Source organism: Empidonax traillii, unplaced genomic scaffold, assembly GCF_003031625.1.
Source record: "Empidonax traillii isolate 1590-97213 ecotype Southwest subspecies unplaced genomic scaffold, ASM303162v1 scaffold351:size1117198, whole genome shotgun sequence".
In the NCBI taxonomy this organism is placed as follows: domain Eukaryota; kingdom Metazoa; phylum Chordata; class Aves; order Passeriformes; family Tyrannidae; genus Empidonax; species Empidonax traillii.
The window spans coordinates 793,657-816,452 of NW_020955544.1; the positions used below are offsets into that span (position 1 = coordinate 793,657).

At 41.3% G+C, this 22,796-nt stretch overlaps 1 protein-coding gene across 2 annotated transcripts in view; it reads right to left on the bottom strand.

Annotated features, from left to right (window-relative positions):
- Window positions 1–3,628: 3,628 nt before the first annotated feature.
- The window catches only part of MAGI1 (membrane associated guanylate kinase, WW and PDZ domain containing 1), a 285,249-nt gene continuing 266,081 nt past the window's right edge, over window positions 3,629–22,796 (bottom strand). The window contains exons 18-24 of one of the 2 annotated variants that reach the window (XM_027892425.1): window positions 19,935–20,228; window positions 16,527–16,730; window positions 11,584–11,674; window positions 11,399–11,462; window positions 10,384–10,530; window positions 9,095–9,233; window positions 3,629–5,480 (exon numbers count right to left, since the gene is read on the bottom strand). In XM_027892425.1, the coding sequence (XP_027748226.1) occupies window positions 4,780–5,480; window positions 9,095–9,233; window positions 10,384–10,530; window positions 11,399–11,462; window positions 11,584–11,674; window positions 16,527–16,730; window positions 19,935–20,228 (1,640 nt within the window). In that variant the 3' untranslated portion in view covers window positions 3,629–4,779. The remainder of the gene's footprint in view (window positions 5,481–9,094; window positions 9,234–10,383; window positions 10,531–11,398; window positions 11,463–11,583; window positions 11,675–16,526; window positions 16,731–19,934; window positions 20,229–22,796) is intronic. The other variant, XM_027892426.1, reaches the window with a different exon arrangement.

Here is a 22,796-nt window from a genome sequence, read left to right on the forward strand (position 1 = left end):
AAACTTTGATGGCCATTTATTACTTACAAGAGCATTTAAAAAGGTAAATTTCATATCTCAATAACCTGTATGTTGATTGCTAAGAGTTCATTTGGAGATGTGGTTTGAAGATTTTTAATATGAATTTGGAAGAGAATGCCCTAAAAACATAAAGGCAAGTTTCTCCCAGTCTTTTGTAGGGGTAAAACACTATTATGCTGTGATTTCAAGCCAATAAAGGCAGTAAGGAATATGAAATAAGTATGCCTTAAATTCTGAAAATCATCTCTGACTCGAAGCTCACGTTTGAGTGGCAGACTGTCATATCATGGCCAGTCCCAACCCATGAATTCCTACATGCTTGTGGCAGCACATATTTTATGCTTCTCTCTGTCCTGACACCCCACAATTTCCCATTTGCGTGACATTTTACTGCCTCTTCATTTTATACCAGGAAGAAATGCTGATGGATTGGCATCACATCCAAAACAGAAACTGGCATCGTTCTCAGACTCACGCGATTTACAGCAACTGCTAAGTAAACTGGGATACTTTTTTTAGTTCCTACTCCTCCTTTTCTAAAAATAAATCTTAAGAAAATACAATCCCAAAGGCCTAACAGGCACACTTTTACAGATGGCAGCAGTGGGTCATAAATGACAGATTTTCTTGATACTATTTATGAGAGCCAAATACACTGAACATATTATGAGCCATTTGTAACGTTCTTCAGCAGAACAGTCGGCCAAGAGACAGAGCTGAAAGCCTGTTGCAACAAAAGGTATCAAAGTGAGGAGGAGAACAGTATCTATAATTACTACTCCAGTGATAAAACAAGCATAGTACAGCAGATGGGTTTAACACAAGATCACTATTAAATAAAACAGTGGCTCCAATACCAAGGAATGAATATTCAAGAGGGAGTGAATTAAGTAAAAGCATATAAAGGCAGCAAACAGCTCAGTTAACCTAGAAGTAATGTGTAACTCTAACCAAAGAGATCAAACCCCACACAATTCTTCATGTTGGTTGAACAGCCCTTCTGCTCACAATTAGGTATTAATCAACACAAATGACAGGACTGGACATACTGATGGCATAGGAACCTGGCCATGTGATACTCTTAAAAAAAGGTGTAAAACTCAAATCCAAAACAAACCCAAACCCTAACAATATCAATTGACAGAGCTTTTTCACTTACCGCTTAGAAACTTCTCAGTTCGTCATCAGAAACACACTCTAATTCATCTTTTTGGCAGCTTCATAGTTGCAGAACGTTGTTTGACAAAACAGGAGCCAAGTTACAATCTAAAAAAGGGTTTCTTTTCACTTTTAGAAGTTTTGAAAAATATTTAATGGTCAAAAGTAAGGCTGGAATTAATTAAAGTGACTAAGGCTGTACCACAGAGTGTGGAGCTGCAATGTTCATGCTTCAGAGCAGGGCTCCAGCTCTCAGTGGGTTTGGAAGCAGCAAAAAGGATGGCATCATTAACAACGCATTTTGAATTTTTTTTTTTTTTTTTGCCAACTTGCAGTGTTTTTTAAATTAAATGTTTCTGTAATTTTGGTATTATCTATATAATATCTTCTTTAGCTGAGACTCAGCACTTCAAAGACACATTTCAAAAGCTTGAGACTCACCTACTCAGCTTTGTGAGATTATTTAAACTATGCTATAACAAAAAAGGAGAGGAAAAACAGTAGTTACAGCAGAAGGCACAAATGCAGAACCAATATATACCATTGCAATATAATTTCAGGGTAGAAAGGCATTGAACATCATGAAAGATTAAACCTAAAATACTCAAGCACTTTCTCGGTGATATTTTCTCACTGAAAATACCCAAACACTATGACCCATCCATACCCCCCTGGACTGAGGCTGCACCAGACAAATCCCTTTGAGAATGCTGTGACTGGAAACAAAAATCATTCCCCTGTGACTCTCCTCAGTTGCCTGGACTCCCATCGGGTTGGCTGAAGTATCAGGAAAACAGATGAGTGGGGCCTGGTAAACTACACAAGATTTAAAAGTTATTTTTAAAATCCACAGAAAAATTAACAGGTTTTCAACCTTAAAAGTCGTTCTACATTTTAAGAACTAAGAGATGGGAGATATAGTCTTGGTGATGTGTACTTATATGTATGTATACAAAAGCACACACCTATAAGCACACACACACACACATATATATATATGGCACCAATAATTTCAACAACAGCAACTGAATAGTTGCTCCTTGTCCTGATTTTTATGTGGCCACACATGCCAATGTGTTATGAAGAATCAATTATATTAACCTCAGACATAGTTACAAGCCCTGCTTCACCTAAAACTTTAGTTTCTGACTATTTTGGAGAAGAAAACTTTATACTGGAAAACTGGGAACCTTTGCTTTTAAGGCATGTCAAATGATTAATAAATATTTAATGCGTGATTAATACATAATTAGCGGATGGCCCTTGGCAACTGTAACCTACAGTTTACTAATTTAGACAGGGATAAGCAAGTAGAATTAAGGTGTAGTTCCTCCTTTATCACTACACTCGCATGCATGCTTTGTATGGAAAACTTTATTTGATAATAAAAATAGCATTCACAGACTTTCTCCTTCTTTGTTGCTACATCATATACATAGTGTCTGTTCCAAGGAAAGAAGCTCGTACTGGGTAAGTCCACATCTACTCATACTAGTGTTATGTATAAACCCAATTAAGTCAAATAAAGCTATGAACAATGTAGTATTTATATATGCATAGTGTTTTATAAAAAAGATTGGCCCACATACTGCTTTTCATCAACACAGAAAGAGCATTGTCTATAGCACGTTGCAAGAAATGATGACTGGAGAATATAGACTGCATACAAGTGCTTAATAATACATAAGCAGGCCCACCATGAAGAAAGAAATGATATTCAAACCAACAAAAGCTTTAGAATTACTTATACAGTCTCCCATTTTAAAACCTCTTTACATACCTGATTCAGTTTACATTAAAATATATCCCCTGAATCAATTTGTTCCATTTTCAGAAATATAAACACTTAATCACATTCCTCACAGCTAAATTTTGTCATAAATCCTCTTTTATACAAGAAAAAGGCAACAGTTTTGTGTTTTTTTTCCAACAGGCTCTATTAATTACAATTTAAACTGTACACACAATGATTGGCCATCTTCTTTCTTGGTTTTGTTTTTACAGTACCATGGCAACAACAGTGATAGACTTGCAATGGTTTTGTGTTCATATGGAGGATGTGAGTCAGTATACATGTACACAGCAATGCACTGTAAAAAGCAGCAGTTTACTTTAGTGGTCCAACAGTAACGGCAAACATTTTGGCTCAGCTAGGCAGTAATCCATTACATCTTATACCAATGCTACAGCAGACTTACCACACAACTTGCAAATTTAAAAATACAACTTAGAAACTTGCAGGTTTCCCTTTCGCTGCTGTTCTTAGACTCAAATTTACAGCATACAACCAGTACAGATAGGCCTCTACAACCAGGCTGTCCCACTGATTGCCTCTTTTTGCCTGTGTTTTTTCCCTTGGATTTTTTCTTTTTTTTTTTTTTTTTTTTTTTTTTTTTTTTTTTTTTTTTTTTTTTTTTTTTTTTTTTTTTTTTTTTTTTTTATTTTTATCCTTTTCAGCAAGTGCACTCCTTTTGTCTCAGTAAGGATGAACCAGTAAAACAAAAAAGAACCCCTCCCTTTAAATACAGAGTGATAAGAAGAGAGAGCTTTTGGAATTTGGCAAAATCAAGAAAAGCCCACTGGTTTTTTTGCCTGAGCAGAAGGAATACACCTACTCCGAGAGGGAGGACTGAGCTCCCACCGCATTGTGCCTTGTCCCAGAAACCCGATCCCTTCCCTTGCTTCCAAGCAGACACACAATACCATGCATGCTGGGGTTGCTGTCCATATACAGCTAGAAGATGAGCAGGGCTGCGGCGGCTGCCTTAATGATATATCGTTACATGTTGCCGAGGCTAATGAGAGATCAACAGTCTACAGCAGCGTGTGACACAGGCATGGTGGTGACCAGTCCTTCTGCCTCTGTGCATTCTGTCGAGGGGGCCTGAAAGTATAAACTGTTCACGGAACAAACTAGAAATTCCTCATCGTAAATCATCTTGTGCTGTGTGGGTTTGTATTTATTTATTTATTTTTTTAATTATTTATTATTATTATAAATATCCTTCATTGAAACAGTAGTCTCTTCAAACAGTTCTTGCAATTTTAGGAACATTTGTCTCTTTCTGTTTTAATTCCTTCAGCAGGAGTGCTCCATTCCTACTGAGATGAACAATTTTCTTCCTTCCCCACCCCCAACCCTTAAAAAATTTTCAACATACAGTGTAGCAGTAAGTCACTAGAGAACAGTCTGGATCAAATTATTCAAACTTGGTCATAAAATCCTTTGCCTATATTATATTACCGGCTACCCCCACTTACTATAATGGGGAGGGGGGAAAGTAGCCCAATTAAGGAATTCATTTTTAAGAAATCTACAAAGAATGTAGAAACAAAATTTTATAATCCTTTAGGACCAACATTTGGCAAGTAATTAAAAAAAAAAAGAATACACTGAAAAATACTTTCTTTAATATTATACATCAGGCACAACACTTTTTTTTTTTTTTTTTGTCATAAGATTTCATCTGCATAAAAGGTTTGTAGGATCAGCAGGTGCCGGATGTCTCCTCGCCTGCGAAAGCCAGATGGTCTCAGCTCCCGCACTCTCTCCTCTGCTCCCATGGTGTGGGGAAGGCGACGGGGACCCCAGGGAGCCCCTCAGATGCTGAGGTCGGTGCTGCACTCCTTGTAGGGCCGCCTGCGCTGCTCGGGCGGGTGCCTGCGGCTCGGCTCGTGCTTCCAGCTGGGCTCTTCCCTCTCCCGGTGGCCGAATCGTTCCTCCCTGAGCCGTCTGTCGGGTGACCTCTCCCTCCGCCGGTCGGAGGACTTGGCCCGTCGGTCCAGGGAGTTCTCTCTTCTCCGCTCGGGTGACCTTCTGGGCTCCGTGAGTCTCTCCAGCGACCGCCGCCGCCGGCCAGGCGACCGTTCTCTGCGCCTCTCAGGGGAGAGGTCCCTCCTCCTCTCGTGCCGCTCCCGCCTCTCCAAAGTGTTGTCGGCACTCCTTGTCCCTTCCCTCCGCTTTTCGGGAGACCTCCTCTTCTGCCCGTTCACCACCGCCCTCTCTGGCTGCCTCTCGTGCCTCCTCTCCGGCGACCTCTCCATCCTCCTGCCTGGCACGTGGTCGTTGGTTTTAGAAGTCCCATTCCAAGTGTGGTGTTCATTGGGATGTCTGCTAAACTCTCTGCTGCCTTTTAGGTCTCTAACGTAAGTCCGCTTGTCCCCATGTTGTGATGATTTGTGAAGGTCTGGTGGATAACTGGACTCCGATGATGGGTGCTGCCGTCGGTCGGATGGCACGGGTTTCATTTCCGATACATTTTGTGAACCTGTGGCAGGACTGTTCCTGTCACTGCTGGGGTCTGAAAGAAAATAACAGCAAAGCGTTTGGTACCGATGCCTTCCGGGGCGCCGTGACACCACTTAGCACTCTTCAGACTTCATTAGTGACAAAAACAAACAACTGTTAAAGCAGTCAGCGAAGGCTAACCCAAGCTTTTGTTAATTTAACTGTGAACAAGGAGAGTTACAGGTTAGTACTGGTGCTGCTCTGATTGTTAGCCATGTTTTGGTCCAAGCTGATATCATCTTTATGCTCTTCTGGGCACAGGGCATTTTACATTTTCCCCAAGCCCAATTTGTAACGTTTCGGTTACACTACTTTCTTTCCAGTGGAAAAAAAAAATATTATAGTTTGGGTTGTTGGCTGGTTTTTTAAATAGTTTCCAATAAAGAAGGCCTTTAGGAAACAATTTGTGCTTTTTAAGTCATTGTTAAGAACTGCCTTCCAGGTGTGGGAGGCCATGGTTCAAATAGCAGAAAATGTACAGAAAATAGAATTGATTATTAAGTTTTCACGTTGTAAAATAACATTTTGAAGGTGCGAGAATTAGACTGCAATAATACAATTTCCATTTCATTTAAAACATCACTTAATCTCACTTAGTTCTACCACGTTACGAGAAGTCCTAGGGTAGACTTTGGTTTTGCCACAATGATTCAAACAACGATGACAGAAGTTATGATTTTTTCATATCAAAGCAATGGAAAGATATTGTAACATGTACGATGGCTTTGATTCAAATCTAATCTCCAGTTCATTATTTTTTATGTAGTATTTGAGGTAAAATAGAGCCGAGCTACTTCTGCGAGACAAACTGCAAAGCAGAAGTAGAAAAACAACCCTCAAACTAAACCCCAGCCCTGCGCTGCAGCTAAGCTACAATTACTCCTGTCATTTGTAACGCATGTTTATGAATGATTCATTACAAACATGAAAAACATTAAAGTAGCTGCGCTGTCTTAATGCAAGTGCTGCTTTTATTTGTTTATTTTTTTTCTTTTTTAGAAGTAACTCCTGCTTGGCAGCTCGGCTGCCTTTAGCCACTCCCTGCCGCTTGCCCCCAGACACCCACCTTGAGGTGGACTGTCCTGATGGCAACGACTGAACACCCTCACAAACACTTGTGGAGACAAACTTTTTTCCCCCCTCTTTCTCTCCTTTTTGTCTTCCCTCCCCCAAGACAAACTCTCTACACGCTCATTCCTCCTGCCACCATGCCAAGCATCTCCCATTCGATGGCATTTCCATTCCTGAGCTTGGGAGGGTCGGTGTGTGCGTGTGAACTTTGTGATTTCCAGGTGAACCCTCCGTTGCGACTCAACGTGTGGGTATTTTCGCTTATGAGCATTTTCAGGCTTTTCCTTGGCTGTAAGCATGTGGCTTGCAGCAACCTGGCTATCACACAAGATACAAAAGCGAGGCTTAAACGTGTCCTGTGGTGTGTGTACTTACAATTCGGGGGACGCAGGGTGTTCGGGATGAATTGCTGTACATACAGAATATAGCGAAGCGGAAAGCAATGTGAGGGAATTAGGCCACAGCACAAAAACACCTAATATTGATTTTAGCTACAAACCGTAGTTTGATTATGGCCCATAAGGTAGAAGCAAGACTCCCCGAGCTTGTCATTTCTCATACATGCAGCGATATTAGGAGGTATCATCGCTGAGGAAGGAAGAGCCCAGCACCAAGAAAAGTGAGAGAAAGAGAAAGAGAAAAGTAGAAAATTTAGATTCCCTATAACAAAGATGAAAGAAAGAAAAATCTTCATATTTTATCTTAGAATAAAGAAAGTTTATTTTTCCAGTCAGATTGTCTAGGCTTCACCCAAATATAAGGCTGCAAAGACAGCAGTTGTTATTATTGTGACATAAAGAGACATCTAAGAGGTGATTCAATAACCCAGACAACAAGAGCATCCATTCTAAAAGACAGCTGGAACAGTGACACAGAATGTCATAGAAAAAACATTAACAATCAAACAACAACGAAAAATAAAGTCCACCAGAGACCACAACATTAAAAATAAGTACAAAACTCATTACAAAAATATACAGCCTCATAGAGAAGCACGTTCCAATTGAGTCAGAAAAATATTGGAACTTAACATTATTAGAGGAACCATTTGCGACTGCAGCGAACAGAACAAAGAGAGGAAGGAGTCCCAAATGTTACAAGGATATTCTTTACAGTAGTGCAACCCCTGTATATTAAATCCTTGCTTGGAGAACAAACTTTTAGTGGTTAGCATTAGCCAAAAGAAAATTGGTGGTGGATTTCCATCCTCAGTGCAACAGACATATGCTTTGAGAAGTGAAGCACTTAATTTACAGGGTATTTATGCAGTCTAGCATATGATACAGTACTGTACATCCAAAGGAGCATAGGAAAAGACAAAAGTAGAAAGAACATTACAGAATTTCAGTGCCATCATTGAACTTTCTGGTGTGCTATTTATATTACAGAAGTGTAAACCCACAACTTCCCTTCCATATCGTTAAACACTTCAATTGTTTGTTGTTTATACTCCGAATTGGTCATTTTAAGTTAAGAAACCCTCAAACAAGGTACAGTAAATGAAAAGAAAATTTAGTTCATAAATTGTGCAGAAGGGTTTTGATTCTGGTGTTAGGACATGGAGAGAATGATAAACACAGAACTTACTGACACAGAAATAACCCAAAGAAGGGGAGGAAAGTATAAAGGACATCCCTTCAATCATCAGTTTCTATAGAAACCTCAAAGACCTTTGGTTGGGAGTAGCCCTCCATCGAGGGCACAATATTTGACAATTATCTCAAATAAATAAGACATAATTATAATATTAAATAGTGTGCTAAGTTAAGCCACCCAGCAATCCAACCTCCAGGGGAAGAAAAGGAAATCTAATGCAATTCTTAGTAAGAAACAAGGACTGACTGTTTCCCCCAAGACACACACGAGAGCACCTTTTCATAACCTCCTCACCTTTTCAGACCTTACAAATTAACTAGTTGAAACCAGCAGACAGTTTAAGGGGGGAGAAAAGGGCTCAGGAGGCCAAATCAATATACTTTTGCAGTAAAGCTTTTTTTTTTCCTTCTTTTTCTTAAATAACTTTATAAATATTTACATAAATATTAAGGAAAGGCAAAAATCTCATAAGCCATCTCGGCATTCATGTCTATGGATACAGACAGGAACTAAGAGAAAAACCTAACCAAACAAAAAAAATTAAAAAAAAAAATCACTGCTTCAGAATAGTAACTCGGGATCCCAGTTTTTGCATTGATTAGAAGTAGAGACCTATTTGAAACAACAATTCAGCCGCTGAGAAACAGTTTGGCACAGTTCAATGACATTCCTTGTTTGGCTGGACAAGACAATAAGGTTTTTTGTTTTGTTTTCCTCTCTGATCACCAAAAAATACTGCTATGATGATCTTGCCTTACACTGTGCCCCAAGTCCATGGAAGCAAGCAAAGGATGAAATGTGTAGAAAATTCAGCACAAGCGAGGCAATTATATGTTGCAAAGGTTGGTAAGACACTGGTGAGAAAGGAAAATAAAAAAGAATTCCCGCTTCAGATCTTGAGACAAATCATTCATGGAGTGATGCCAGGGAAGAAAGGAATGTTTTCATAGTTTGACCCACCATATTCTGGGACAGAGCCATCTCCACGTTTCAGAAACAGGCGGACCTTGCGGCCACCATTTTTAATCAGTTCGATGGCCCGAGCGTGCTTCATGTTCTTGGTGGTTTCTCCATTGATCTCTAAGATTTCATCACCAATCTGCCAATGTAATAAAAGAGCCTAAGATTAGAAGCGAGTCCCCAGAAGGGCCCCCCCTCCAGCACATCACAAGACAATGGCCACAGCAAAGGTGGAATAACTATGCACCACGTGAAGCTAAATAAGCCCAACTCCTTCCAGTAACAGTCCACAAAAAACAGTGTGCTGGGGCCTGGGAGACATGAAGGTGATGGGGAAAGCTTGAGGTATCAAAATATTACACTGCTGTTCTGCAAAACTACACTGCAAAACTGTATGGCTCAATAGTAAGAGCAGTGTTAGAACTGCTGCTATTCTACTTAGTTTTGATTATTTGTAAAGTCTTTAAAGTGGTTGGTTGTTTCACAGTCTACTACAACTGGGATGTTCACAGAGCTTTCTCAGGGCTGTTTCTCACTTGGATATTGACACTACTATGACCTAGCAAAGCTGCTTTTGTAAATATAATCATTTATCAGGAAAGAAAAGAGGGCTTGGAAGAGGTTGTCAAAGCATTGACTTCCACAGGGCAGCACAGACTTTTCATCATATTTTCATATTTTTCAGCAAAATTTTTGAATCCATAGACCTACCCCTAGCAAAAGAATTTTGCAAACGCCCTTCACATGACTTATCTGGAGAAGAAGAAGATGTATGCGGGAAAGTTATAATGCATTCTCTAACAGAGGAGCAAGGAATACATAAAACGTGGCAATTTAATTTTTTAGTAGGCATTTTGTAACATATGCCCTTGCTATATAACATTTATAATTCAGCTGATATGTGAAGTTCACAGTTAATGCTAATCAAAAACTGCATTGTAATTTTGTAACCCGTGGGCCATATACATTCTCTGTCCCTACTCTGCCCAGTAGCAGACAGACTGTGGCTATTACATTTTCACTGCTACGTGTATCCATGTTAGGCTTTAAAAGACAGATCATGTATTAGAATCTGAAAAGCAGGATTGGAAGAAGGGGGTAAAGTCTTCCAATGAACACAACACTGCTACAGACTGCACACAAAGAGTGACAGATGCCATCGACAGAAGTAAATGGGAACCACTTTCAGTTAGCATTTAATTTCCCTTTTAGCTGGCACAGCAGAAGGGAGAAGTGGGGAAGTCAGCTAATTCCAAAGAAATGTGGTTTTAAAATCAGTTTGTGCATACCCTCATTTTCCCACATCTCTCAGCTGGACCATCCTCAGCGAGCCTCAACACGTACAGATCCATATTATACTCCCGGCCACCTCGCAGGCTGAAGCCAAAACCTTTGGCTCCTCTTTCCAGCTCAACAGTGTAGAAGTCTTGGTCCTGCTGGAGAGAAGACAACACCCAATTGAACAGAAAGTCAAATACTGCTCTACTCTCACTTTGAAATTATTCAACCAACGAACGTTATTATTTTTGTTACTTCTGTTACACGACACCTCCTGTGCCCAGGGCAGAAAGGCCTTTTTCTGGAGGGTGGTTAAGAGTTCTACCAACTGCACAGAAGGTGAGGGCAACCCCACTTCCAGTGCCAGGCTTCAGTGAAATGTCTAACGGTACCTGGGGTGAGTGTGTGCCGTGGTGCTGGCTTTTCCTTTTTGTTATCACATCATCTATTCCTTTGCAAGAAGCTCAGAAGCCTGGGCATTGTTTTCCACAAATGCTATTATGGGGATGTTTTGAAGCCCCTAATAGAAGAGCTTACTTCTGGGATGGCCAGTGGCAAGGAAAGTTAACAGTGAGATAGATAATCTCTCTAATAAGATGCCATCTGTGCGAGCTGGAACACTCCAGCCATCGCCCCTTATTAAGTTTTCCTCTTTTTCGTCCTCTGAATTTATCATTTGCACACAACAATACTTTCTGGAGAGGCCCCTCACAATATACAATTCCATAAACAAACACATAAATTATTACTGCCCTAAAAATGTCAGCTTTTTTCCTTTATTTTTTCTTCCTCAAAGTCTTGATGAGAATGTGTTGGAAATGTTTCTCAGCTGAAACAACAGCAACACATATTAAGAAACTAATCAGCAAATTCCTCTTTTTTTTTTTTTTTTTTGAGCAAACAGGCTGAGGGAGAACAGCTTCTCAGTAGGAATTTTCAAGGGAAATATTTGAACACAGCCAGCCCTCAAGCAGATTGGAAACAACAGTCTGTGGTAAACAAAACAATTAGAGAGGTGTTCCTTACCTGTGCTGCTTGGGGTGGTTTGAAATCAAACTGGGATTCCTGCTTTGGTTTGGTGTTGTTCCTGCTGTAATGAATGAGAAAAAGAGGGAGAGAAGAAAAATACAGCTCATGGGATGTGAAAGTAATCAAGGAGTAATTAAAGAGAGAGCATGTCAACGTGCTCTCCTCAAGGAAAACAATCTGACCTGGTCTCCTGTGGTATTTGCTGAGGAGTATGTGTGGTTGTGATTGTAGCAATTTTTTCTGCATTGGTCAATAAAGTAGCATTGGAGGATTCTGCAAAATAGATTTTGGTTTTCATTATGAGGGAAGACCATTGGCTATTCACTGAAAGAAAAAAGTTATGCAAAGGCATTTCACTGGAAATCATCATTATGTTGTTTTTAAAGAACTTGAGATGGGCTCAAATTTCTCAATTCCCCAAATTAACAGAGTAATTATGTACATGAAACTGTACACTCATTTGGAAAATGAACAAACAAAAAAAAATCGGGAAATCTGGATTGGAAACTCCTCTGATCCTTAGACACACTCAGAATGATGACTAACTTATGGAGGAAAGGTTGAACAATGTTTTGTTTGTTATCTAATGACATAAATTCCAATCATCAAAGTCTCTATATATGATAGGTTGGCTGGATGAATTTTACAGTAGCTATAACTATTCCAGGGATTATAAGCTTATCAGTCCCTTCCTCCATCAGAAACTGAAATCTTCTGTAGAATTGAGATGTGGCTTTTATCTAATACTTCACAAGGTGATATTGAATGTGGCTAAAACCCAAACCTACTGAAATCTGCCTCTGAAATACAACCCACTACTGCCTGAGCACTGAAAGCTGCACACAGGACGTAGGAACCACCTGTACCAAAGGCATCAGCTGCTCTGGGTGCCACTTACAAAAGGATGCACAGAGAGAATACAGACAGTAGGAGTAACTCCTAAACTCAAATTCTGCCACAGCAAAAGGCTCTCAGCTCAACATCAGTCTGTGAAAATGCCGTATTTCTCTATGCACAGCAGGAGGTGCTTCAAGGGGAGGTCCTCTCTCCTGCTTCCCATAAATGGGATGGGAGTTGCTGTAGACACAGCTGAAGAGTGGTTACCCAGGAGTCCCTCACAGCATGGCAGGGCAAAATGCTCCCCCTGTCATTCTGGAGCTGTATCACAGACTTCAGTAACACCAGAGTTAACCCCAAACTCATTCAAAATTCTGCCTAAAATTAAGGTCACATAAATGCCAATAGCCAAATACCGGCAACAGACTTTTGGAGGAAAGACCTGGAACTCCTGTGTATTGAACCTAACACCTTTTCCAGAACTGCATATTGTATCAATCCTGAACTGAAATTAGAAACTTTGAAGAGTTTCAAAGGCTGAATTGCTCCAGAGTTCAGCAGTTCCTGAAAACACCCTTTCCCTCCCATGGGACTTTGAATTCAGAGGAAGTCTCAGTGGTAGGTACATGCTTAACCACACAAATGTTGAACAGCTGGTTGCATACGGAGAATGACGGACACAGTCAACACCCACTCATCAGGCACAGCGTTCCCAGCTAAAGCTACTGCAGTGACAGACCCTTGTCTCTTTGAGGAACAGCTCTGCACAAAGGAGACCCCCACATTGTGTCTATACCCTTTGTAACCAAGAGAGAACCACAGGTGTCAAGTAACTACAAAACACTGACCACGATCCACTTTTCAAGCTCAAAATCTAAACTGAACGCACAATCACTAGGACAGCAGTGACAAAAACTGGATGGAAACATCTGGCTCTCCAACATAAAATTACAAGGTCTTCTACCCTGCCCTTGTTTGCCCCTTAAGCTCCAGGAATCCAGTAATTCATTGTAATGACTGTGGAGAAATCTGCCATATTAAACAGAGTCCAGCTGTAATACAAAACTGCAGCAATGGGAGGGGTTTTGCCTGAATTAAGGAGAGGTGGTGGTCATGGGCTTACTTGGTCCTGGGAGCTTAATTTACTTCTAAAATGGATTTATTTTAATTATGGAGAAATCTAGATAAGGGGAAGGTTTGTCCTTTCTGTAGCTACTTGCATGTCAGGGGAAACTCAGGAAAGGGGAAAGAGAAAAAGAACCATTTAAACAGATGGGTGCAACAAGAACACAGCTCCTTTGCCTGCAGTGGTGTGCTCAAGTTAACATGCCCAAGCCCTCAGCATATGGAGCTGTAACATCCTCCAGACCAGAGCTGGCTTGTGTCCAGTAGTTCAGAGAGCAAGAGAGGCTCCTGGGTCTGCCTGCACCTCTCAGGTTAGGCATGAGCAAAACATACCCTTGTGATGCTGTGCCACTAACAGCTGGCTTGTGTGAGGAAGAGGCATCCCTATGGGTGGTTACACTGTTGAATTTTAAGAAATAATTCTGTTTATTTTGTAAAGATGCCTTGATGTTAAAATCTGACTCCAGCAGAAGAAGGCCCCAAAACACAGTTAAGTGTTCTGTATTCATCCAGAACAAAAGCCTCTGGAATCATCCACAAATATTTGGAGATCAGATGAAGATGGGCTTCAAAGAGAATGCAAGATTCCTACCCTTTAGTAGGTCACACTAATAATACCAAGCAGAGCAACAACACATCTTTGGTACAGATGCATCTTCACACCACTGCACTGCATCTATCTTTAGCCCCCCCTATCCCATGAGTCAGGAGTTGTGCATAATTTTGCTAGTTTTTTAGACACTGGTTCAGGATGCATTCCAACCACCATGCAAAAGTGGAGCAGAACATAGCAAAAATGATCTTTAGCGCAATTACAACTGCATATTCCAAAATCTACATATTTCACTGATTCCTTGCCCTGCTCTGGCCTAAAACAGTCACCAATTAGATGCCCAATCTAAGCTTGTTCTTTCCCAGCATTCTGCATCCTTGCATCAGCTGGAAGCGTGTTAAAGCATCATAATTTCACGACAAATATAATCCTGCAGTGGTCTGTGGCAATTAATTTGTTCAAAACTTATTTCCAAAGCAAAGATTCGTGGTGTTTTTAATAATGTTAGAAGAGATTAGCAGTGTGAGTTTATTGTGAGTCTAGTGATGCGCCTTAGTTTCATGTTTCTCTGACAAGTGGCTTCTGATTTATGCTCCCCCCTCCTTGAAGCACATAGACCATTTATATTTGCCGAAAAAAAGCACTCAAAAGTCAACAAAAAGAAAACAACATATCAAGAAAAGCACACTAAGACATCAAAAAGAAAACAACACTGAGACCAATTTCTTGTGTCTCATGGGGGTTTAGAGCAAACCTCTCAGCAGTTTTCAGAGTGTCGGGTCTTACTGGGTTTTGGAAATTAAAGGCAGGCAATACTATGCAAAGGTGGCAATCTGATTTGGAATTTCAAAGTGACAGTAAATAAATGACTTGAAGATTGCATTGCTATGAGAGTAGAGTTGACCCCTTCCCTAGGGAACACCTTTCCACCTTCTCTAGGAACATGGGATGTCAGTCCCAGGTACGTGTTTCCCTAACCTAAACGTGACATCTGGGACACATAATTGCATGAACAAGACTAGCTGAGCATTCATAACAGGAAGCTTTATTCTTCTCAAAAAAATTTTAAACCATTCAGAAGTTGTTTATTTCTCGGGTGGTTTTGCCTTTAAAGCTCTTCATTTATTTAAAGAGCCACCTTGATTTTTATGAGATACTAAAATACAGGTAATGAACAATTCTTCTCTCACTTTATCTCCCTAAACAGGCATGCACAGGCCAGCTCTGATGTTAGCCTGATTCACAGCCATTTTATTATTCATGAACACCTAATTTGCTGCAAGCAGCAGCGGTTCATATACCATTTGACCTGGTACCTACTAGACAGTAGGAAAATAAAGCCTTTGTGCAAAACAGATCATCCTAAACAGAAACAATTTATAACCAGATCATTTCTCATCCCAGTCTATTTTTATCCTACAGCAAAACACAGCATAATCATGCTCTGTGGGGTAACCAAATCCATGTTTCAGATCAGAAAGTGTAAGAGTTAGCAACTACCCGGTGCTTCTCACTGGAAATCACATCATCAAACGTCTTCATTCTTTTTTACAGCTACTAGGTTCATTTCAGCTATACTTCCTCTGCATTTCTTTCAAACTTAATCACACTTTCTCCACATTTAAATGCAAATAATGTCCTGTACCACTCTAAGGAATGCTCGTTAGCACTGTATCTGAGTCATCAAATCTTATACCCATGGATTTAACTTAAAAGGAGAGCAATGTTAAAAGGTTTCTGCCTAACGAGCTCTCACTATGAACCCATCCATGGCAGAGCAGGACAATAAATAAATAAATACTCAGAATTTAGAAGCACAGAAATTTTAGTTCTGCTGCAGATATTTTACAAGGTTTCTGCTCTGTTCCTATTTGGGGGTCAAGGTAGTCATCAATGTAGTGAAACTGATATATAACACAGATCCTTATTTTTATTAAATACTTCAGTAACCTGAAACCAGTACCAAGTGTCTGCTTATTATTAGGGATCCTGCACATTCCCTCTGATCAGAAACAGTGGGATCCTATCTAGGGTAACTCTTACAATGATCAGCTGCAGGCTCACAGCAGCTCCAGAGCCATCATCATTTAAACAGTCATTTAAAAATGTACTGAGCTCACTCCCAGAGCAACTTACTGAGAATAAAAACAAATCTGCTTTTCAAACAGCTTAAAACATGTCAAAGTGTTTATCCCTTCCTGTTATCTCTTTAGTCTATAGCCTGCTTGTGTCTATACAAAGCTTCAGGACTCCCACATGCTAACAAGCGATTCCCAAATATTCTAAAGCTGCATTATTAACCTAAGGATCAAATCAAAGTGTACCAAGTTATGCATCAAACTCGTGGCAGATCATTTTAAGGAGATACATAGAATTGAATAAATATTTTTTAAATGTCGATTCAGCACCTCCTTGTTTCAAACCATCTATTCCTATAAAAAGGAACAAAAAATAAAGCTTTGGAAGACTCACAGCCTCCCTCACCTCTACCTCCCAAAGCAGGAGCAGAAACTGAGTCCTCCGTGACTTTGCAGCTCCAGCTGACACAAAAAGCCCAGGAACAAAACCAACAGGAGGGTCAGATAAGACAGCAGGAAACATATACTTTACCATCTCCTGGAATGATGCGCAGGGTGACGGTGTTTCCCGCTTCCTTAATGAGGTTGACGATGTCTGAATGCGACTTGTTGGTGATGGAGCACCCATTGACGGCCAAGATCCGGTCGCCTACTTTCAGCTTCCCACAGCGGTCGGCAGGACTCCCTTCAATTATCCGACCTATTTTGTGAGGCATGGCCACACATGCATTTCCCGCTTTTGTATTGGTTTGGGGGTTGTTTTTTTTTTTGTTTGTGTTTTTGGTTTGGTTTTTAATTGTTTACATACGTGGGAATATGGTGAAGGGGAAAAGGAGAAAAAGGGTTGAAAAGGGAAAGAGAAGGTTAAGGGTTAATTAATTAATGCATCAAGCAAAAGTTATTATAGGATAGCTTTGCTGCCAGTGTTCAAAACATTGGCAATCAACTAGTATGAGTGCACAACGCTTTACTTCTTCCACAAAAATGTGTTTTGTTAATCACTTGAAACTCCACCCACCTGGACTTTTGTTAATAAATGGTGAGATTTTAGTTGAGATTCTTATTGACTACAACTGCACTTAGCAGCCCCATCATAACCCAAATCTGATTTTATTTTTGAAGAAAAGGATTGAAACTGTTTGTAGAAAACTCAGCCTTCCTTCTCCAGGATTACATCGGTGTCAGCCTCTGTGGTCCTTCTCTGAGCCAACTGCTGCTCAAGCTTCTGCCAATGTTTTGTTCTTTCTCAGTGTAGAAAGATAAAATCGTTCTAGACCTAGGAGGGAGCACGGCTCCCTTTCTACCACACAGACCCACTCTATCAGCGCTGCACAGGGAAGCAACATGAAACATTTTTCTTCCATCGTGAATAAAGGTACTACCAGGGAAGGCACAGGACCACTACAGATGGGCCAAGACTGACAAAGGCAACCTGTTTGGTGCAGGCATTCACCTCAGCCTCTGTTAACCCTTCCCCCTTTTATGACCTTAGATGGCACCAGGGTGGGAACAGGTAAGGAATAAGGACCTCCTCATTTAAATACCTCTAAAACCACACACAAAACCGTTGAGATGTCTGACACACAGAGCAAGAGCACTTTAGGATGAATGTGTTTTGGAGACAAAATTCTCCTCCTGTTCCTCACAATTGTTTGCTCCAAAAACACAGGGTTGTCCACAACATGCAGAATTGGGACAAAGAGGATACACAACATCACTCAGATAAATCCATTGGGCTTTTGTATGGTTCCTTTATGTGGGCAAGAAGCCCTCAAGCACACAGCATGTGATTGAAACCATGAGGTACAGAGCAGTCACCTCATACTTTGCATCCACAATACATTCACCCTCAAGAGGCACTTTCCCATCTCTGCTATAGTCTTTACTTGATTAGTAGTTTTAGAGATATCCAATGCTGCACACATGACAACACTAGAAAGACCATAAAGAAGAAAAGGCTAAGACATGGATATGTGAGGTTGGGAGATGCGATGAGAACTGGCAGAAAGTGTTAATGTTAGTTACAAACATCAGGGAGGTTTCTTTTTTCTTCTTTTACTATGATGTTAGAAAGTTTCTTTTTCTGGTAATACAAAGCCCCACCCAGTTTAAAGGCTGTTTTGAGTGTATGACTCTATCCAATCCACTGAACACAGATGAGAGAGCCCACACCAAAGTGACCAAGGTGGGTTTTAGAACCAGTTTGGCCCATCTCTAAATACTACATATGAAAGAAAAAAACTACAAAGCAGGTCCAGAGCAAGCACCAGACAGCAGAGGGAACACATCTCATGCGGAGTATTAGGAAAAACCTGAATATACTTGAAAAAAATAAAAGGAAAAACAGTCACAGATCAACAGATCTCCATGAGGAGCCCCTGCACAGAAAACTTCCAGTTAGTGAGTATCTTGGGCTAAAGCAAACACAACTCTTTACAACCTCAGGTCAAGGCTTCTCTGTAGAAAAGAGTTAGAGCATAGTCTTCATACAGTAAAAGTTATTTACACACGTTTGCAAATACATTCAGAAGATAAAAGCACTCCCTCCTTTAGACTGAGTTTAGTTTAATCTGTATTATATTACACTACTGTGTTCTGGAATCTAAACTCCTATTTTCAAGAGCAGTTTCCAGCAGCAAAGACAGTGTGAAGCAGCCTGGTACCTGAGAACTGACAGAACTTGATGCAATGGCTTTCTACTAGATATTTCCCCCTTGAAATCTCTCCTGCCATAGCTGCTCAGAACAGTGTTAAAAATGGCCTGTTCTACATCAGTACCAGGAAAGGAGGTGATGCTCCCTTGATGAAAGTAAGGGTGTTACTGATGGGCAAGAAATTTCAGGAAAAAAGCCTCAAATAAAGAGGGAAAGGCCACTTCTTGCACCTGCATGACCCAGGAACCCTCAAGCTGCACAGAGAGACTCCGATACATTTTGTCTGCAAACCACAACCCTGCTCTGAGAGGTAGTGTGAAGATGGCCAAGGCACGTGCTCTGCCCTTCCTCTCCCCCTCCATCCCTAACATCTGCCACAGACTAACAGAGGGGGAATACTTTTTCCCACTATAAAGTCCAAGTGGATGCTGCCTCTGACCCTTTTGGAGGAGATGGAAAGGGAAGAAAATAGCATCTCTGATTGCTTTCCTCCTTGCAATGACACTTCTGCTCAACAGGCAGTTATGGGCATACCTGCAAAACCAGTTTACACACATCTCCTTTGCAGCAACACCTGGAAATGAGTGTCTGCCTGGCAGAAAGACTGTTTTCAAACAGAAACCATGACCACCCTCTATTAGGGCAGGACACTGTGTGTGACACTGCATATACTTCATTTCCCCCTGCTCTGAAGAAATGGATTTGGGAAGGGGTGAAATGGGTCAAAAAAAAAATCCTGTTTTTTTAACAGTATTCTGCACTTTCTGTCTCACCAGCTAGCACTATTAATTAAAACTTTCCATCTATCAGCATGTTCACTCCATAATAAGGATCAGAATAACCCTGATTGCCAAAGAGAAGTTAATCAGTTTAAGCATTACTGCTTTTAAATCAACTGGCTCGATTCCACCATCAGGAGACATATTTCATTCCACCTGTTCCATTTCCGCACTAGCAAACAGCATCACTGCGAGGATCCCCAGCTGCTCTTCTGAGAGCAAACCCCAGAAAGGCTCTCCCAGAAAGCGAGCATCAGCAACTGCCACTGGTGGCAATTTTTCCTCTTCAGGTTGGGCTTTCTCATTTTGCTTCTCTCGACTCAGTGCTGAACAAAACCCAGGAGGTAAACACCTACCAAGTCTTTGCCTCCGATTAAGCTATTAATTACATAAATTGGGGCACAATCACGACTTTTAATTAAACAGATCCCCACTCGCCTCCCTTGTGCTGCAAGTCCTCCAACCTGCCTCTCATTCGAGGTGCATTTAAAAAACTCCCCGACTCACCGAACGTCGTCCCCGCCTCGGGCCTGCTCACGGACGAGACGATGACAAACCCGAACCCCTCATTCTCGCCGCGGCGGATTTCCACATCGTAGGGCTGCACCACGGCGCTGACAACACCACTGCCCCCGCCACCACCGCTGCCGATGCCGCTGGTGCTGCCGCTGCCCGAGCTGACGGTGTTGAGGGAGTTCTGGCTGCCCTGCGGCGTTCGCTTCTCCTCCGTCAGCGAGGCCGGCTGGTTGCTGCTGTGGTGGGAAGAGGCCGGGGACGGGACTTCATTCTCTGCCTTGGGAACTGGGGAGGAGGGGAAAAAAGAGGGTTTGAGCATTTAGCTGCGCCATTTAGTGCTTGAAAAGAGATCTCTACCGAGGGAAAAGGCAGGAGAAAATCACCTGCTTTAGTCTACAGATCACGGCCATAAGGAGCAAGGGCTCTGTATCCTTTCGGATGTCACCACCAATAGCTCTGTTCAGTGATGGCACTGACCACACGTGCTCACTCTCTCCTGTGTATGGTCATGCAGCCAAAGCCTTTCACTGCCAAACTGCAGCAGCAGGATGGGGAAACCAGTGGAGTGCTGCGTGCTTGGGTGCTCGGTGGCATTTTAAACCTAGAGTACATTAGTTGAAAGATGCCTCCTTGAGGTATCACACCCCCACTTCAGTTATGTATCTACAGTTGTATGTACTTGCACAAGCCACGAGGAGACACAGTAATATCACACATCCATCACAACACCCGTGTATTTTTAAACTCAGTGCTATCAGTTAGGTAGCACTGATTGCCTTTGATTAATGGGATCTTAAGTAATAACAATTCCCCACACGAGCAAAACAACCTGTGAACCAAGCTTTTCCGGACAGAAGAACCAGCAACTATCAGCAACTGGCACAGATAGGGAAACCACTAAACATTGTTAACATTAACATTAAACAAGTGTTTAACAGGAACTGAAATTGGAAGGGGTATTAGTTTAAAATGTAATCAGCTACCACAAGGTTTGAAGAAGTCTCAAAAAAATCACTTAGTCCAGCCTCTGCTTGTGTGGGGGCCAACTATACTTAGTGTCAGTCCTGACAGATGTTTGTCTAATCAGTTGTTAAATATCTCCCCAGGCAATCTATTGGTTGCAATATCGGACTTAAATCTTCCCTGCTGCAACATAAGGCTATTATTTCTAGTGCTATCTAACAGGCATATGGAGTGCATATTGTTCCCTTCCTCTTTGCAGCAGCCTCTTATAGTCTTGGGGAGTTCAATACTCCCTCCCCCTTCTCTGCTTTGAGCTAAAGAATCCAAATTTGTTCAATATTTCCTTACAGACCATGTTTTCTAGAGCTCTCCTTAGTCTCCCTGGTCCTCTGGACTCCCTCCAGTTGGGCTCTCTCCAACTCAAACATGTCTTTCTTGAAGTGCTGGACCATATTGCACTAAGCCATCATCTGCTGGGAAATCAGGAGAGTTCCCCCCTGCCTACGTCCCAGCAGAGTGTTTTCCTTCACCTGAGCCAACCTCAGTGTAAAGCTCATGGCCCACAATAGCTTCCACTTCTTGTTGCGTAGCCTGTTCTCTGCAGCCCATTTGTGCAGCTGAGAGCAGCATATTGCACTTGTCCCTGCTGAATGGCTGCCTCCACTAATCAGGTCACTTCTCCAATTCCGTGAATCAAAATTAGGTTGAAGATCTTAAAAGCAACAGCAAGAAAATGCATGGCAAACAAAATCTAATCCTCTAAAATCATGATCCAAAGAAAACAGACTTTAAAATATCCTTGGACAGAAGTCCTGCCTGCACTTATATACTAAATATATAGTATTCTACATATTAAGAATAGAGGAGCATAAAATTCCCCCTAAATGAATCTCAAGACAGAGAGTACCCATTTAGGTGAACAATCTTTTTTCTACTGACAGGAGGAACAAGGGACCAAAATTCAGCAACAGCCTTCTCTACAAAGTTATACCGGAATTTAAAAGCCTGCAAATATAAGGTGAAAGAAGAGATTCTGAATAATTTATCCTAGAGTAAGTGTCCACATTTGAAATGATTCAGAAATAGCTCGGTCTGGAGTAACATGCCTCTGAATGAAATACCAAGAGAGATCTCACGCATCTAAATCTTTCATGGTAATTTCCAGCCTGGAGGCTGTAAAACTGCATAGAAAATCTACGCACAAAAACAACACCAAAATTCAGCTGCCCTTCCCCTTCCTCCCAAAGCTCTTCTCCTAAAACTTCTCTCACATTGGCAGCCCTTAGTCAGGAATTAAAGAGAGGCTGTCAGAAGAGAAACATTACCTAGTGTTTAATCCACAACATGAAGGAGGAAAAAAATGAGAAGTGAGCATTTAATATTGTGCAGAAAGAGCTCAGTTCTGGATAAGAATACAGAGCTATTTTAGAGGTACTTTTCTAGTCCTAACTTCCAATGAGGGCCTCCAATGAGGGCCTCATTTCCAAACTGAATGTTATTTTGATGCTCTTTAAGATTAAGGTACATGGCTGCCTATTTATCCGATGATGACTAAACTTGAAAGGCTACACAATATCCTTTCTTTCTGAATAAGTGAGATATACCAAATACCACAATTGAGTCCCCTAAGGGATTCACACAGAAAGAGGCAACACCCCAAAGTTACTCTCCAATAATAAGCATGAGGTCACATGTCATTTAGAAATCTCATGCTCAGGTTTTCCATTTTCTTTGCTATCAGGACATTTTTCAGTCACTCATCTGGGTGCCACCAGGCAGTGTCGCTTCTCTCTGCATCTCTGTCTTTCTGCCAGCTTCCTTTTTTTTTCCATTTAGACCCTACACTTGTGCAGTGTGTGCACAATGCCCAGCATAACTCAGCATACAGAA